At 44.8% G+C, this 17,737-nt stretch overlaps 1 protein-coding gene and 1 pseudogene across 4 annotated transcripts; one reads left to right on the forward strand and one right to left on the reverse strand.

The window, feature by feature from the left end:
* Positions 1-2,168: 2,168 nt before the first annotated feature.
* On the reverse strand, positions 2,169-2,731 carry LOC147963101 (uncharacterized; annotated as a pseudogene).
* Positions 2,732-6,547: 3,816 nt separating this feature from the next.
* LOC125517140 (uncharacterized) lies at positions 6,548-12,388 on the forward strand. 4 transcript variants are annotated; one of them, XM_087527875.1, is made up of 5 exons: positions 6,548-6,726; positions 6,788-6,963; positions 7,064-8,197; positions 11,028-11,146; positions 12,091-12,388. In XM_087527875.1, the coding sequence occupies exons 2-4, from the start codon at positions 6,882-6,884 to the stop codon at positions 11,132-11,134; spliced, it is 1,323 nt and encodes a 440-aa protein (XP_087384001.1). In that variant the 5' UTR covers positions 6,548-6,726; positions 6,788-6,881; the 3' UTR covers positions 11,135-11,146; positions 12,091-12,388. The 4 variants fall into 4 exon arrangements, with proteins under 4 accessions (XP_087384001.1, XP_087384000.1, XP_048538283.2 ...); XM_087527874.1 differs by having other exon boundaries at positions 11,028-11,135; XM_048682326.2 differs by having other exon boundaries at positions 6,800-6,963; positions 11,028-11,135.
* Positions 12,389-17,737: the final 5,349 nt, after the last annotated feature.

The following is a 17,737-nucleotide window of genomic DNA, read 5'->3' on the forward strand; positions in this document are numbered from 1 at the left end:
GTAGTTGCCCCCGCCACCGTTGTTGTTGTAGTGGCCGCCTCCTCCTTGTCCACCGCGGCCGCCAGGCTTGATGTAGGGGCGACCACGATCACCACCGCTGTTGCCGTTTCCGCCGCGGCCACGGCCACGGTCACCACCGCGCCCGTGGCCTCTGGTGGCAGCGTTAGCGGAGGACTGCGACACTCCGCCGCAAAGCTTCATCCTTGTCTCGAAGCTGATGAGCTGAGAGAACAGCTCGGGCACGGTGATCGGCTCCACTCTGGAGCACATAGCAGAGACCACCGGATCAAACTCCTCGTTCAGGCCAGCGAGGATGTGAGAGACGATGTCGTTGTCGTCGATCTTGTTTCCTGCTGCGATGAGTTCATCACACAGAGACTTGACTTTCCCGACGTAGTCGGTGATGGAGGAGTTCCCCTTCTGCAGATTGGCGAGGGTGATGCGCACGTTGACAGTCTGGGCACGAGTGTGAGACGCAAGCATCTCTGCAATCATGTTCCAGAGCTCCGCCGATGTGTGACAAGTAGCGACCTGGACGGCCATCTCACGGGGCAGAGTTGTCAGAAGGTAAGAAAAGACTTGCTGATCTTGAGCGTACCAGGTCTGGAAATCCGGGTTGGGCTTCTTTGTCTTTCTTTTGCCATCGGATGTGGCTTCTTCAAGGTGCATGGGTGGCACCTGGTGATCGACGTCGAGGTACTTCTCCATGCGGGCACCTCTGATCGCCGACAGGACCGTCGCCCGCCATAGGGCTTGGTTGTTCTTGTTGAGCTTCTCGGAGACGGCGTGCACAAACGGAGATGATGGGAAGGAGTTTGAAGGTGTCTCCATGGATGATCTCGAGAAGTGCTCTGATGACCATGTAAAATCTAGGGTTAAGCGTGTTGCCTCCTAGCAGGGACGCCTTCGTGTTAATATAGGCAGAGCAATTACATGATAAGGCGTAGGTGGTTAGTTGGTTGTTAACTTGTCCTCTACTCCAAGCTATACATGAGATAGAGATTATCCTAGCCAACAACCTGCGCCTCAACTCAAATACAATCACGTTACAATGTCACGTTACAACTATGGTCCTACACTTTTAACACCTCCCACGCACCTCGCTTGTCTGCCCGCCCTGGCGCCGCATTCTCTCTGACCCCAAGTTCCTCACCCGTTTTCGCAGACACCACAAGAAACCTCCACTCTTTGGCTTCTTCGCCAAAGCATGGGGCATGCCCACTGTCTTCAATCCAGTAGATCCGCCCTACCACATCCCTGCCAAGGGCTTCTGCGTGCCCAAGCCCAGCAAACTCTACGCTAGCTGGGACTTGCTCGGCTGCCGCCATTTTTTTTAGAAAAGGAGGATGACCCCCGGCCTCTGCATCTGGCGGTGCATGCGGCCACTTTATTAATTATTCTCACAAGATCTTATAAAATCATACAACAGCAAGATTAAAGCCACCGTCTAAGCAACAACTATCGCTAGACCTATCCAATTAACGAAGGGCCGCTGATAACCTGGGCCGCTGATAGCCTGGGCCTAATACCAAACAGACATCGCAGCCAAACCTAAACATGTAATTCCTGAGGTCCCAACCAGGACGCCTGCCTGGTATGGGGCACCTACCAGTCCGGCGCACTCCTCAATCAGGACGCCTGTCGGGTGTAAGGCCGCCGCAGCCACCTGCCACGAGTCCATCTTCAGAGTTGTACTGTTGCATCTACCATGCCAGGTCTCTCTGCCATCGACGCCACCACGACGCCAAACAGTGTCGTCCTCCTGCGTGAGTCCATCCTCCCACATCGTACTCCGAATCTGCACTGCACCATGCCGTCAAGATCCGTCGCCATCAATGTGTAGGATGAAGCGCCCCTCCACCAAATAAGCCGTCCGCTGGACCCGCGAAGCCGAGTCCACCTCCAAGAATACCGCCCCAATGGGGGTTACGACACATGAATGCCGCCAACATCCGATCAGCTGATCTAGGGTTTCCCCTAGAGGTATTGAGTGGAGTTGGGGGCTTCACCTCGATGATGCCTTCATGAAGGAAATGATGATAAGGGCATCATCATCGCCGGCTCCGGCCATCAACCGGAGACTAGGTTTCACCCGGATCCGTCCCAAGAAATCCGCCCAATAACCTATGCACCGTCTTGACAGCCTTCAAAGCTCCAGATCCAGCCGCCTAGATCCGGCGACCAACCGCAGTAACAGTGCCACCGTGTGATCCCTGGCGCATCGGCCACTGCCTGAGTGTGCCACCACTGGAGCCTAGGAGGAGGGCTCCCACCCCTCCTCGCGAAGCCGCGAGAGCCGCCAAGAAGGATCCCGCGCGCTCGTCACCATCTCTAATCCGAACCCCGCCGTCACAGATCTGCCTTGGACACGGACTGCACCATGCCATGCCACCGCGGGAAGCCCTAGCTTCACCAGCCGCCACCCTCCAGGGCCGCCGCCCCGGGATCCAGAAAAAACCTCGCCGCTGCCACCAGCCAAGTTCCGCCACCGCCAACCCGCCACTGCGACCTCCACCGCCATGCCGCCGACGGATCTGGGCGAGGATAGCCATCCTCCTCGAGGACAGATGCCGCAGCCTCTTCTCCGCGTACTCGCACGGGAAGCCACCGTGGTCGCGTCCCCACCCCTCGCCGGATGCCGCGCACGTGCTGCCCCACCGCCGGCGAAGGCCACCGCCACGAGGAGACCCACACGCAGCCGCCACACAGCTTGGCATCGATCCATCTGCAGCCGCGCGAAGGGCCCGTCGCCGTCAAGATCTTTGACGCCGCGCCGCCAGGATCCGCGCGCCCCGGTGCCTCCGCTCGGCATGGCCCCTCACGCAGGCCACGAACGCGAGGATGGGAGAAGGCCCCCGCCGCCAGCCACCGCGGGGGATTTTCTCCGGCGGCTCTGGCTGGCGGCGGCGGGGAAGGGAAGGAGGGGGAGGGCTAGCGGCAGAGGTGGCGGCGCACCCTGTGTTGTCCGCGGGAGGGGCGACGCGAGGGCTATCGTGTGGCTCAAGTGTTGCTTGGCTGCCGCCATGGCCTTGCCGTCTTCGTGAATATGTGGCAGCATCGCCAGGTCATTGTGTGGGATCCCCTCTCTGGTCAACAACACCGCGTGAATATTCCACCAGATCTTGATAACAATGAAGTGGCATTCTGTCATGCCTCAGTGATGTGTGCTGATGATCAAGATGGGCACGTGCACGGCCATTGCTTCTCGAGCCCGTTCAAATTGCTCTTGATCTGGGTTGTCAGACACAAGCAAGTATCTGCTTGCCTCTATGAATCCGCATCTGGTGTATGGGGAGAGATTGTCACAGAAATTACAGATTGAATTTATTTCATAAGTTCCGGTGTCCTTGTTGGGAACGAACTTTGCTGGTTGCTTAGTGGAGTTGGCGTCCTAGTGTTTGATCTTCAAAATCAGAATCTTGGGGTGGTTAAGAACCCAGCATGTATCACCGTGTCCATCGGATCCGTTCAGTTCATACGGACAAATGATAGTAGACTTGGCCTAGCATACTTGTCTAAACAGACCATTCAATTATGGGAGTGGAAATCGGACTATGATGGTGTTATGAGATGGGTTCTTATGAAAACAACCATTGAACCGGAGGAGCTCTTTCCACAGATGTTTATGGACGAAGAAAATGTAAGAATAAAGGGGTATAATGACAAATTAGTAGAAATAAAGGGCTATGATCAAAACACAAATGTCATTGTTCTATCTACCATTAGAGGTGACTTCACGCTCGAAGTTGACATGATGGAGATCAAACGTGTTATTAAAAGAAAATTCAAGTCTTCGAACACCTACTATCCCTACGCGAATTTCTATACTACAGGTAATTCCTCCCTATCTACATTGCACAAGCAAAACAAAATGCAGTTAGATTGTTTTGTTAAGATTCATCAAGATAATTTGGGTACGTGATTCATGAAATATTGCTGATGTGATTAAAGATCGACTAGATATATAAGACTATGCTCAGTATGATGATATGATGATCGTATGGTGATGTATTTTCTTAGTTTAAAACGGGGCTATATTGAAGGTAGGACAGTAATATAATTTTTACTATGTTGCATGCCCATTGTTACATGCTAACTTGTTGCCTACCCACTGCTACTTGCACTTATCTATAATTATTCGGTAGGCATTTCTAGTAATTGGAAAATGGCAACAATTTCAACAAAATGATATATTAAAATTATATGTCATCTTGAATAACAATTTTATTAGCACATTTGGAAGCTTAAATATTGTTATGTGTTTCCATTCATTTATTCTTCGAAAAGATAAAGATATTTTTGACGATCTTGATAATAATCATCAATTCATAATACCATGTGCTTTAAATATTGTCGATAACAGTTCTAGTTCATTAAATTCTAAAGGTCATACATGGCGGGATGCTAATTTTGTCACTGAGGTTTCATAATATGTACATACTCTATTTGGGCCGTTGGACATAACTCGTATAGGTGCTCTCGACAACATTATTTAGGAGATGCATTTTCTATCAACATCTAATCTGTCTTACCATTATTTTTAACCATTGATGCTATGGACCTGATAATAGATGTGGCTTCATTTACTATCCTTGTAACAAAATATACTTCCACCTCATGCAGTTACTAAAAAGATATGGTGGTTTAAATCTACACTTTATCATTGACTCTACTACTCTTTGCAAATTTTCATTTGGTTTTTGGGCTTGTTCTGCTTGTAGCCAAGGGAGTTGGATGGAAATGGTTGGATCTGGAACTTTGAACACAAGAGATCAACTAATATGCCATATGGGTTCAACAGGTGAAGTAAAATTATCTTCTTGCTATGTCCATACCTGTTAAGTATATTTTTTCATCTTGGATACTGAATTTATAAGATGATGCTTTATTTATTTTACAATTTTCTCGTGGGTTAATTTGATTAATTTCTAAAACAATTCTCTAAAGTATGTTGTTGATTTAGAACAATGTAGGACGTCTAGTCTTTGCATCTAATGATGGATGCATGCGGTCAATGATCTTTTACTAGTTTATATTGCGATATTATGTATTTATGTAGCAAAAAGAATTGAGAACTTGTCAACCATAGTGGTTGAAGTTACAGCAACACCATCTAATTGTTCTTCTTTTTTTGTCCGTTTGTATTGTTATTTATTTTGTCTAACTATGTTCTCAAATGATTCAGCTTTGCATATTTTTGTATAATTTGCACAATGGAAAAGTTAAAATCTATTGTTGGAATCATGCAAAATTAAGCTAGTCTGGGAGAGTAGTACAAAATTGGTTGACCCATATTGCAATGATTGTTGTGCAGGTATCTAGTATATACACGGGTTTCTGAAATGAAGAAAAAATGGCTAGTTGGTGTAGCATGTTGTGGCATGTGAAGTAGCCGATGTTGTGGCAAAAAGTCTCAAGTTGCACCATAAAGTATCAAGGATCCAAGGATTGTTGGCAGAATCTTGTAGCTACGAACCAAGAGCACAAGAGCATGCAAAGAAAATTGTGGAAGTTCACTGTTGAAGCACAAAATCAGGCACCGTTTTGTGTAGAGCCCGTTTAACTATTTCGTGTGTAATGGCAGATTCAATGCTTTTTTTTCAACTGTTAGTTTATATTGACTTGATCCAGAGATGTGAGTTCATATGTACATATGGACCTGCTGGTATATCCGAAACTTCTGAATGCATGCTCTAGGGCGCACCCAAAAAGTTTTACTTTTTCTGGGTATTGACACTACATCAGTCGTTCATCAAAGAATAGTTCAACTGATTTGTGATGATTATGGGTCACCTCTTGCTGACAAGAAAAACTCTACTCATGTTGTACATTGCGTTATGATTTACCTGGCATCGAAGTATCATATTTCCAGCCTTGTGAAGCAACGGTGGAGCAGCTGAGTAGCAGCATTCCAGTGTAATCTGACTCTTCGCTCATTCAAGCTGGCATAGTTAAGATGAATGCTCTGTCAACATGATTTGATGAGTTTCTAGCCGAATAGTGCATATATCATGATTGTTGCACTGCTCAAATGTACTAGTGTTACTATAGTAGAAGCCTGCTACTGGTCGTATAACAAAACATTTTACTCGTGTATCGTAACCTACAGCGCTAGAGCAAAAGAAGGCAGTGCAACACATGTGTCAAAACTTTCTTGGTTCTCACATTTTACTAGAGCTGATAACTTCCAGATTTTACAGTTACACCAACACGTCATTAGGCAGTAGTAGTACAAATAAAAGGAACTATTTGTGCCCGGGTGGGATGTGCTACTTTTGGGAGGTAGATCTCGATCGGTTCACCACCAGAGTATATAAACGTAATGATTCTTTGTAGGAGACGTGCTTAGTTTTCCTACAGTCGCTGGATGCTTCAGGATAATTTTTGAAATTAGCCAGTTCAACTGATGACGTGATGGTGCATGTGATGCTCATTAGTCACCACCCACCGACCCGAAAATAAATATTGCTCCTACTCAATCAAGGTATGTGCCATTGACCCGGTACGTATAATAGATTATCGCTCCCATCAGCATCGATCTTAACTGTTCTTGTCTGTCCTGAGATCAGTACCGAAATTAGACAAGCACAAGGCCACAAGCTAAATCCCCTGTCCTAAGAGAGGCACAACTCTCTTGCCTGCTGCTTCATTCCGGCCGTCCCGCAGACACCTTCACTGACCTCCGACGCTTGGCGTCGCCCCTAGCTCTTGGCAACTGAACGGACGGTGAGCATCTCCAGTTTCTCTTGATTGTCTCTGAGATCTTGCTTTCTTAATTTCAGTTTAGGTGTTGATTCAGGTGAGCTCCCCATCCCCTTGTCGTTACCACGCTCTGTGGATAGACGGATCGTTGGAATTTTGTTCCCTGAACTCTTTGTCTTATGACCCTTAGATCAATGTATGAATCTGGGCTGATGGATTCAGAAAAGCAAGCCATGGATTTGGCATCGCAACTGCCACCAGGTGAGTCTCTCATCAACGTCAACGCCATCAATCCTGAGTCCTGTGTTTATACCAAGTCTAAGTTTGATCGATGTACCGCCTTTTTTTTATGAATGTGCAGATGGAAGAAGGTTAGCCTGGATGAGCCCCCTCCATTCCTCGCCAGTGCACCCGCTGGACGACGAGGACCTCCTCCAGGAGATTCTCCTCCGCCTGCCTCCTCAGCCATCCTCTCTCCCCCGTGCTTCCCTCGTCTGCCCGCGCTGGCATTGCATCCTCTCCGACCCCAAGTTCATCAAACGCTTCCGTAGACACCACCGGAAACCCGCGCTTCTTGGTTTCTTCTTCTCAGAAACGGGCTTTCCCACCGTCTTCAAACCCGCCCTCGGCCCACCTGATCGCATCCCTGCCGAGCGCTTCTCCTTGCCCAAGAATAGATTCTATGCCAGCCAGCACTTTCTCGGTTGCCGCCATGGCCTCGCCGTCCTGACCAACTTGCACCTCCGCGAGATTATCGTGTGGGATCCCCTCAGCGGCCAACAACACCGCGTGGCCTTTCCACCGGGGCTTGACGACAACAAAGTGATGTACTGGCATGCCGAACTGTTGTGCGCTGATGCCGAAGATGGGCACGTACACGGGGATTGCTTCTCGAGCCCGTTCAAATTGGTCGCAATCTGGGTCGTCAGATGCACGCAGGCATTTGCTTGCCTCTATGAATCAGCAACCGGTGTATGGGGAGACACTGTCTTCACGGAGGTTACAAATCAGATTTATAATTATAGCATGAGGCCTGGCGTTCTTACTGGGAATGCACTTTGTTGGTTCCTTTCTGGAGGTGACGTTCTGGCATTTTGTCTTCAGAGCCAGAGCCTTCGTGTGATGAACAAGCCGTTGGGAATCAAGTACACCTCCGGATCTATTCAGCTCTTAAGAACAGAGGATTCTGGTCTTGGCCTCGCATATTTGTCAGAACTGACCATTCAATTATGGGAGAGGAAATCAAATTTTTATGGCGTCACCGGCTGGGTGGTTCTGCAAAAAGCTATTCAATTGCAGGAGGTCTTTCCACAAGGAATGTTTAGTGAGAGGAAAAGGGTGCACATAACAGGGTATGCTGAGGAGACAAATATGATTGTTCTGTCTGTGTTGAGAGATGACTTCATGCTGCAAGTTGACACCATGGAGATCAAACATATTCAGCAAAGAAAAGGAGATGGATTTACCTTTCCGTACGCAAATTTCTATGTTCCAGGTAATGCCTCCCAATCCATGTTACACTAGCAAAAAAGTCCAACTAGGTTATTTTTCTTGTATTTGTAACAGTTACTTTTGGTACGTGTTTGTTGTCCTATCGTTCATCTGATAATGGATTGACTATATACATAAGAGCATGTTGAGTTATTTATTTCTTTCGGTGTGGTCATTATATGGTGATGTAACTTCATAGCTCAAAAATAGGCTACATTAAAGCTAGACCAGGAACATGGCTGTTACTTCATTGTCTACCCATTGCTACATGCTAACCATCGTTTCATTGCCAACTGATTTGTACATGCATTTATCCAGTAGTAACCATGGGGTCATGGGGAGGTTTCCAATAATTCATAACTGGCAACAATTTGACAAAAATAATATAGCGAAACCAGCAGATATCTGGAATGGCAATTCGATTGATACATCTGGAAACACACGCAGTAATTCTTCAGTGCACTAATTTTTTTTATGGAAACACATGCAGTAATTCTTCTAGGCAACATGCGTAGTGAGCCATTAGATGCTTAAGTAGGTCAACCGGCAAAGTTTGGAAAATATTTCAAACCGATGTACTGGCATTAGTTAGTACAACTAAGACAGGACACCACATGTGATGGTTATGGATCACCACTCACTGAGCAATAAAATACAAACTAATCATTGTACAACACACCTGGTACAGATAAGTAGGTTGTCTCTACAATCAATTAATATATTTGAAGCATCAACTTTTCTCTCCCTAGCCAGACACTTGAGTTAATCATATAGAGCTATTGTGAGATGTCTTTTTGAAGGAAGGATGGGATGTAACTAATCTATAAACATCATTATTTGAAGCATAATCTCGTTGCTCAATTATAGCAATAACTAGCTAAATTACATACAACTAATAGCCAATGGTTATTACAATTGACATGGATATCTGAAGAGAGATCGACAACATCCATGTTAGTTGTTATTTTCTGCCATGAAATTTGCACTACCGAAATTGAACAAGTGCAAGTTATCTCCTCTGCTAAGTTATGTTGCAGACTCTAGCACAACCATCCCGTTGGGCACTGTACCAACCTGATCCTAACCCCTCGGCAGCCCTTTGACCGGACATTGGGAGAAGCCGGCTATGAACACCCCTAATTTTGTTGCTTATCTTATGTCTCCTGCTGCTTTTCCAATTTCAGTTTGATGATTCTCTTGTTCTCTGTGCATTTTAGGAGCCTTAGCTCAGCTCGGCTAAGGGGATTTCTGTTTTTGCCCCCTCTTTTGTCGGCACTAGCACCCCCACTGGATGGGGAGGACTTCTTCCTCCACGAGATCATCCTCCACCTATCTACCCAACCATCACCCACATGCCACCCTTGTTTGTCCGCGTGGGCACAACATCCTCTAAGACCAAAATTCATCCCCCACTTTCACATGCACCACCTGGAAATCCCTCTACTTGGCTTTTTCAAAGGGTTGTATCACACAAAACAGGTGTTTCCCACTCCTTGTAACCTAACTTGACAATGAACACTCAAACTTCATATGTTGCCTCCATGGTCTTGCAGTCCTAAAGAATGGTCGGGATTGTGAGATAGTCATGTGTGATCCTTTTACTGGCCAATAGCCAGCGGGACATTCCCATCGGTGTTATACAACACCCTTGCATGATGATGTCGAAGATGGATATGTGCACTAGATCCCACCAAATTCGTTTCGGTGGATACACACATCCATTTGGTTCTCTCTATGACCAACGTCTGGTATTTGGGTAAATATATGCTCAATGGTGATATCAAATGCAATTTCTTGGTAAGGTCCATCATCATTGTGGGGAATGCAGTTTGCTCGTAAATTTTGTGATGTGATGTGCTTGTGTTTGACTTCAAAAGTCAGACCTTTGTGTGATCGAGAAGCTGAGATACGACCATGTTTGAAGAACTTGTGCTTTCAGGCCTTGCGGATGGAGGATGGTAGACTTAGCGTTGGTGTTTTGTCCGAACTAGCCATATAAATATGGGACAGGATATTTAACCATGATGGTGTTGTTGGATGGGTGTTGTTGTAGAAAACCATTCCACTTGAGGGATTATTTAGCGGGGAATGCGTAGTGATGGTGAAAGTGTAGTTTTCGTGGGGTATGATGAGGACACATATCTGATTGGTCTGTCTACGATGATTAGCTTCCTCATGCTACCGTTTGACTTGATGCTAATCAAACATATTACTAAAAGTAGGGACATATGTTACCTTACCTATCATTCATACGCAAATTGCCATACACTAGGTAATACCGCTCTATCTACATTACACAAGCGAAGAAAGTCCAATTAGTTTCTTTTGCTTGGATTCATTACTATTACTTTTAGTTCATGGCTGTTGTAATATTGTTCAAGTGATTAAGGATGACTAGGATATAGAAGAATAAATTGAGTTGCTTGTTAATTTTTCAGTCCAGTGATTTTATGGTTATGTGTTTGTACTGTATTTTCATCAAGAGGTTGGTAACAAGTGGAATCTAGCAGTAGTGTCCCGAGTGTTCTCAAATATTGACTAAATATTTATGAACAATTGCTGATTAAATAAATTTATTTGAACATGGAAGTTGCCACAAAATGTCCTTTATAAGTTGGCAATGATTATTATCCTTGTTCCTTTTACTCGATGATATATGTAGCATCATTTACACATTTTTATCTTTGTCGCAAAAGATAACATCCTACCCCCCCCCCCTTCCCAGCAGAAAGTTACATTACATCAATCATAAGATATATAACACTTTGCAGGTATGGCATATATACTATCAAATTCAACTTTACCGGTGGTTTATTGGACTTCTTTTACTGCAGGTATGGAAGTTGCTGGTGGAGACATAGGAGATGAAAATTTGGACGTACTGGATGAACTAATGCACTATCTTGGTGTCCCTGCTCATCTTGATGTCGATGAGTTTTGAAGTAAGATCCAAGTACATGACTCACTTTAACACCCACCTTCCCTTCTCTTATACTGTCCATAACCTAGGGATTCCTTTCATCTATAAGATTGGATGCACAAATGATCATTTATCATATGCATTCTCAAATTTCATGTTACACACCAATCCACTTTCCTTTCCTACTTGCGTTGAATTTAGAGTCTCGTGCAAGATCAAGAAACCCTCAAGAATATATCAAATTCAAAGAATGGATATCTGAGTTCTGCTAATCAGCGTTGACACAACCAAAGTAATGGTTGATTTTCTATGTTCTACTAAGTTCTTAAGTAGAAAACTTGTCCCTTTTTTTTCTATGAACTCAGTAGATATGCAAACATTAACCAACTAATAAAACTGGACACCCGTAAATTGCCATATCTCTGTCCATTTTTTTAGATGTCCTACTACTCAACTAAAATTTACCTTTTAGTTAAGTGCAAAAAGGATAATTTCAAAAAGAAAACGTCCAAGGGGTTTCACAACTCAACAACCATGTTTGTTCACTGAAAGTTGGCAAGTGATCAGATACTTAAGCATAATGGAACAACTAATGTGGCTTGTCACTTTGTGGAGCAAAGGAAGATACATAGCAGATCTGGTTTCAATGTGTGCTAGCTAGTTTTTTTGGAGTTGCATTTAGTTGTGGCTGAATGTCTGGAGCAAAGGAAGATACATAGGAGATCTAGTTTCAATGTGTGGTAGCTAGTGTTTTTGGAGTTGTGTTTAGTTGTGGTTGAATGTCAACGGGATGGTAACAACTTCACTGATATCTTTACTTTTGTGCCTAACCTGCATAGCAAAACTCTCCCTGTTTTCTAGATTGCTTTTTATGCTCAATGTTGGCCCCTTTGAACCACACGTAACAAGTTCACCATTAAAAATTATACCCTAATAGACCAGCTGATTGCCTGTTCAAATTAATTGGATCTTTGTAGCTATGGAATTGAAGCCACTCACTAAGGGTGCCGACGTCGATACCACTGATGCACTAAGCACAAAGGTTGCAAGTACTACCTCGATCTTCACCGCCGACCTGCCTCCACCCTTGTAGTACTCCTTTTCTTTATGTTGGCCTATTCGGTTGGCCTAGTTGGCTAGTTTCCCTATCTTTTTATTTTGCGTCTCTCGACTGGTGTGGTCATTTGAGTGCTTGACTCCAATATCTTTCATATCTGTATGGTGAATGTTATTTGGCATTGTTGATGGTTTCTTTATTAATAAAGTCAAGCAGCACGACTTGTCTCTTAAAAAGAATGGTTTTAATCAGCGGTGGAGAACAAACAAAAATTGAGGCAGGATAGACTCTTGAACATAAAGTTGCTTCATGCAAAATCAAAGTGATGAATTGATGTCTACTACACAACCTTCTTCTTGTAGACGTTGTTGGACCTCCAAGTGCAGAGGTTTGTAGGACAGTAGCAAATTTCCCTCAAGTGGATGACCTAAGGTTTATAAATCCGTATGTGGCGTAGGATGAAGATGGTCTCTCTCAAGCAACCCTGCAACGAAATAACAAAGAGTCTCTTGTGTCCCCAACACACCCAATAAAATGGTAAATTGTATAGGTGTACTAGTTCGGCGAAGAGATGGTGATACAAGTGGTATATGGATGGTAGATAAAGGTTTTTATAATCTGAAAATATAAAAACAGCAAGGTAACTAATGATAAAAGTGAGCACAAACGGTATTGCAATGCTAGGAAACAAGGCCTAGGGTTCGTACTTTCACTAGTGCAAGTCCTCTCAACAATAATAAAATAATTGGATCATATAAATATCCCTCAACATGCAACAAAGAGTCACTCCAAAGTCGCTAATAGCGGAGAACAAACGAAGATATTATGGTAGGGGACGAAACCACCTCAAAGTTATCCTTTCTGATCAATCTATTCAAGAGTCCGTAGTAAAATAACACGAAGCTATTCTTTCTGTTCAATCTATCCTAGAGTTCGTACTAGAATAACACCTTAAGACACAAATCAACCAAAACCCTAATGTCACCTAGATACTCCAATGTCACCTCAAGTATCCGTGGGTATAATAATACGATATGCATCACACAATCTCAGATTCATCTATTCAAACCAACACAAAGTACTTCAAAGAGTGCCCCAAAGATTCTACCGGAGAGTCAAGCCGAAAACGTGTGCCAACCCCTATGCATAGGTTCATGGGCGGAACCCGCAAGTTGATCACCAAAACATACATCAAGTGGATCAATAGAATACCCCATTGTCACGACGGGTATCCCATGCAAGACATACATCAAGTGTTCTCAAATCCTTAAAGATTCAATCCGATAAGATAACTTCAAAGGGAAATCTCAATCCATTACAAGAGAGTAGAGGGGGAGAAACATCATAAGATCCAACTATAATAGCAAAGCTCGCAATACATCAAGATCGTATCACCTCAAGAACACGAGAGAGAGAGAGAGAGATCGTACTGTTGGAAATATGCCCTAGAGGCAATAATAAATTGGTTATTATTATATTTCCTTGTTCATGATAATCGTTTATTATCCATGCTATAATTGTATTGATAGGAAACTCAGATACATGTGTGGATACATAGACAACACCATGTCCCTGGTAAGCCTCTAGTTGACTAGCTCGTTGATCAATAGATGGTTACAGTTTCCTAACCATGGACATTGGATGTCGTTGATAACGGGATCACATCATTAGGAGAATGATGTGATGGACAAGACCTAATCCTAAGCCTAGCACAAAGATCGTATAGTTCGTATGCTAAAGCTTTTCTAATGTCAAGTATCATTTCCTTAGACCATGAGATTGTGCAACTCCCGGATATCGTAGGAATGCTTTGGGTGTATCAAATGTCACAACGTAACTGGGTGACTATAAAGGTGCATTACAGGTATCTCTGAAAGTGTCTGTTGGGTTGGCACGAATCGAGACTGGGATTTGTCACTCCGTGTAAGCGGAGAGGTATCTCTGGGCCCACTCGGTAGGACATCATCATATGCGCAATGTGACCAAGGAGTTGATCACGGGATGATGTGTTACGGAACGAGTAAAGAGACTTGCCGGTAACGAGATTGAACTAGGTATCGGTATACCGACGATCGAATCTCGGGCAAGTAACATACCGATAGACAAAGGGAATTGTATACGGGATTGATTAAGTCCTTGACATCGTGGTTCATCCGATGAGATCATCGTGGAACATGTGGGAGCCATCATGGGTATCCAGATCCCGCTGTTGGTTATTGACCGGAGAACGTCTCAGTCATGTCTGCATGTCTCCCGAACCCGTAGGGTCTACACACTTAAGGTTCGGTGACGGTAGGGTTGTAGAGATATTAGTATGCGGTAACCCGAATGTTGTTCGGAGTCCCGGATGAGATCCCGGACGTCACGAGGAGTTCCGGAATGGTCCGGAGGTAAAGAATTATATATAGGAAGTGCTATTTCGGCCATCGGGACAAGTTTCGGGGTCATCGGTATTGTACCGGGACCACCGGAAGGGTCCCGGGGGCCCACCGGGTGGGGCCACCTGCCCCGGGGGGCCACCAGGGCTGTAGGGGGTGTGCCTTGGCCTATATGGGCCAAGGGCACCAGCCCCAAGAGGCCCATGCGCCAAGAGAGAAAAAAAGGGGGAGAGTCCTACAAGGGGAAGGCACCTCCGAGGTGCCTTGGGGAGGATGGACTCCTCCCCACCCTTGGCCGCACCCTTCCTTGGAGGAAGGGGCAAGGGCTGCGCCTCCCCCTCTCCCTTGGCCCTATATATAGTGGGGAAAAAGGAGGAGCAAACCAATCTAAGGCCTGGCGCCTCCCTCTCCCTCCCGTGACACATCTTCCTCCTCCCGCAGCGCTTAGCGAAGCCCTGTTGGAATCCCGCTACTTCCACCACGCCGTCATGCTGCTGGATCTCCATCAACCTCTCCCTCCTCCTTGCTGGATCAAGGCATGGGAGACGTCTCCCTTCCGTACGTGTGTTGAACGCGGAGGTGCCGTCCGTTCTGCACTTGATCATCGGTGATTTGAATCACGACGAGTACGACTCCATCAACCCCGTTCACTTGAACGCTTCCGCTTAACGATCTACAAGGGTATGTAGATGCACTCTCCTTCCCCTTGTTGCTGGTTTATCCATAGATAGATCTTGGTGATACGTAGGAAAATTTTGAATTTCTGCTACGTTCCCCAACAGTGGCATCATGAGCTAGGTCTATTGCGTAGATTCTATGCACGAGTAGAACACAAAGAAGTTGTGGGCGTTGATTTTGTTCAATATGCTTGCCGTTACTAGTCTTATCTTGATTCGGCGGCATCGTGGGATGAAGCGGCCCGGACCAACCTTACACGTACTCTTACGTGAGACCGGTTCCACCGACAAACATGCACTAGTTGCATAAGGTGGCTGGCGGGTGTCTGTCTCTCCCACTTTAGTCGGATCGGATTCGATGAACAGGGTCCTTATGAAGGGTAAATAGCAATTGGCATATCACGTTGTGGTTTTGCGTAGGTAAGAAACGTTCTTGCTAGAAACCCATAGCAGCCACGTAAAACATGCAACAACAATTAGAGGACGTCTAACTTGTTTTTGCAGGGTATGCTATGTGATGTGATATGGCCAAAGGATGTGATGAATGATATATGTGATGTATGAGATTGATCATGTTCTTGTCAAGGGAATCACGACTTGCATGTCGATGACGAGACAACTTCAAGAAGACACGATGATGGAGATCATGATGATGGAGATCATGGTGTCATGCCGGTGACAAGATGATCATGGAGCCCCAAGATGGAGATCAAAGGAGCTATATGATATTGGCCATATCATGTCACTATTTGATTGCATATGATGTTTATCATGTTTATACATCTTATTTGCTTAGATCGAAGGTAGTAAATAAGATGATCCCTCATTAAAATTTCAAGAAGTGTTCTCCCCTAACTGTGCACCGTTGCTACAGTTCGTCGTTTCGAAGCACCACGTGATGATCGGGTGTGATAGATCCTTACGTTCACATACAACGGGTGTAAGACAGTTTTACACAGCAAATACACTTAGGGTTAACTTGACGATCCTAGCATGTGAAGACATGGCCTCGGAACACAGAGACCGAAAGGTCGAGCATGAGGCGTATAGAAGATACGATCAACATGAAGATGTTCACTGACGTTGACTAGTCCGTCTCACGTGTTGATCGGACACGGCCTAGCTCACTCGGATCATGTAATCACTTAGATGACTAGAGGGATGTCTATCTAAGTGGGAGTTCATAAGATGAACTTAATTATCCTGAACATAGTCAAAAAGGATTTTTGCAAATTATGTCATAGCTTACGCTATAGTTCTACTGTTTAGATATGTTCCTAGAGAAAAATTAGTTGAAAGTTGATAGTAGCAATTATGCGGACTAGGTCCGTAAACTGAGGATTGTCCTCAATGCTTCTTAGAAGGCTTATGTCCTTAATGCACCGCTCAGTGTGCTGAACCTCGAACGTTGTCTGTGGATGTTGTGAACATCTGACATACACGTTTTGATAACTACGTGATAGTTCAGTTAAACGGTTTAGAGTTGAGGCACCGAAGACGTTTTTGAAACGTCGCGAAACATATAAGATGTTTTGAGGGCTGAAATTGGGATTTCAGGCTATTGCCCACGTCAAGAGGTATAAGACCTCCGACGATTTTCTTAGCCTGCAAACTAAGGAGAAAAGCTCAATTGTTGAGCTAGTGCTCAGATTGTCTGAGTACAAAAATCGCTTGAATCAAGTGGGAGTTGATCTTCCAGATGAAATAGTGATGGATCTCCGAAGTCATTACCACCAAGCTTCTAGAGCTTCGTGATGAACTATAATATATCAGGGACATATATGATGATCCTTGAGATATTCGCGATGTTAGACACCACAAAAGTAGAAATCAAGAAGGAGCATCAATTGTTGATGGTTTGTGAAACCGCTAGTTTCAAGAAGGGCAAGGGCAAGAAGGGATACTTCGTGAAACGGCAATTCAGCTGCTGCTCTAGTGAAGAAACCCAAGGTTGAACCCAAACCCGAGACTGAGTGCTTCTGTAAAAAGGGGAACAACCACTGGAGCAGAATTACCCTAGATACTTGGTAGATTAGAAGGCTGGAAAGGTCGATAGAAGTATATTGGATATACATTATGTTAATGTGTACTTTACTAGTACTCCTAGTAGCACCAGGGTATTAGATACCGGTTCGGTTGCTAAGTGTTAGTAACTCGAAATAAAAGCTACGGAATAAACGGGGACTAGCTAAAGGTGAGCTGACGATGTGTGTTGGAAGTGTTTCCAATGTTGATATGATCAAGCATCGTAAGCTCCCTCTACCATCGAGATTGGTGTTTGCGTTGAGCATAGACATGATTGGATTATGTCTATCGCAATACGGTTATTCATTTAAGGAGAATAATGGTTACTCTATTTATTTGAATAATACCTTCAATGGTCTTACACCTAAAATGAATGGTTCATTGAATCTCGATCGTAGTGATACACATGTTCATGCCAAAAGATATAAGATAGTAATGATAGTACCACCTACTTGTGGCACAGCCACGTAAGTCATATCGGTATAAA

This window comes from Triticum urartu, chromosome 6A (assembly GCF_056163025.1).
Source record: "Triticum urartu cultivar PI428250 chromosome 6A, HENAU_Tu73, whole genome shotgun sequence".
NCBI classification, from domain to species: domain Eukaryota; kingdom Viridiplantae; phylum Streptophyta; class Magnoliopsida; order Poales; family Poaceae; genus Triticum; species Triticum urartu.

Excerpts from the sequence above, each read along its gene's own strand:
- LOC125517140 (XM_087527875.1), top strand. The coding sequence starts at position 6,882 with ATGACCCTTAGATCAATGTATGAATCTGGGCTGATGGATTCAGAAAAG. Across the intron at positions 6,964-7,063 it reads GGCATCGCAACTGCCACCAG|ATGGAAGAAGGTTAGCCTGG; the intron begins GTGAGTCTCTCA and ends ATGAATGTGCAG. Across the intron at positions 8,198-11,027 it reads CGCAAATTTCTATGTTCCAG|GTATGGAAGTTGCTGGTGGA; the intron begins GTAATGCCTCCC and ends CTTTTACTGCAG.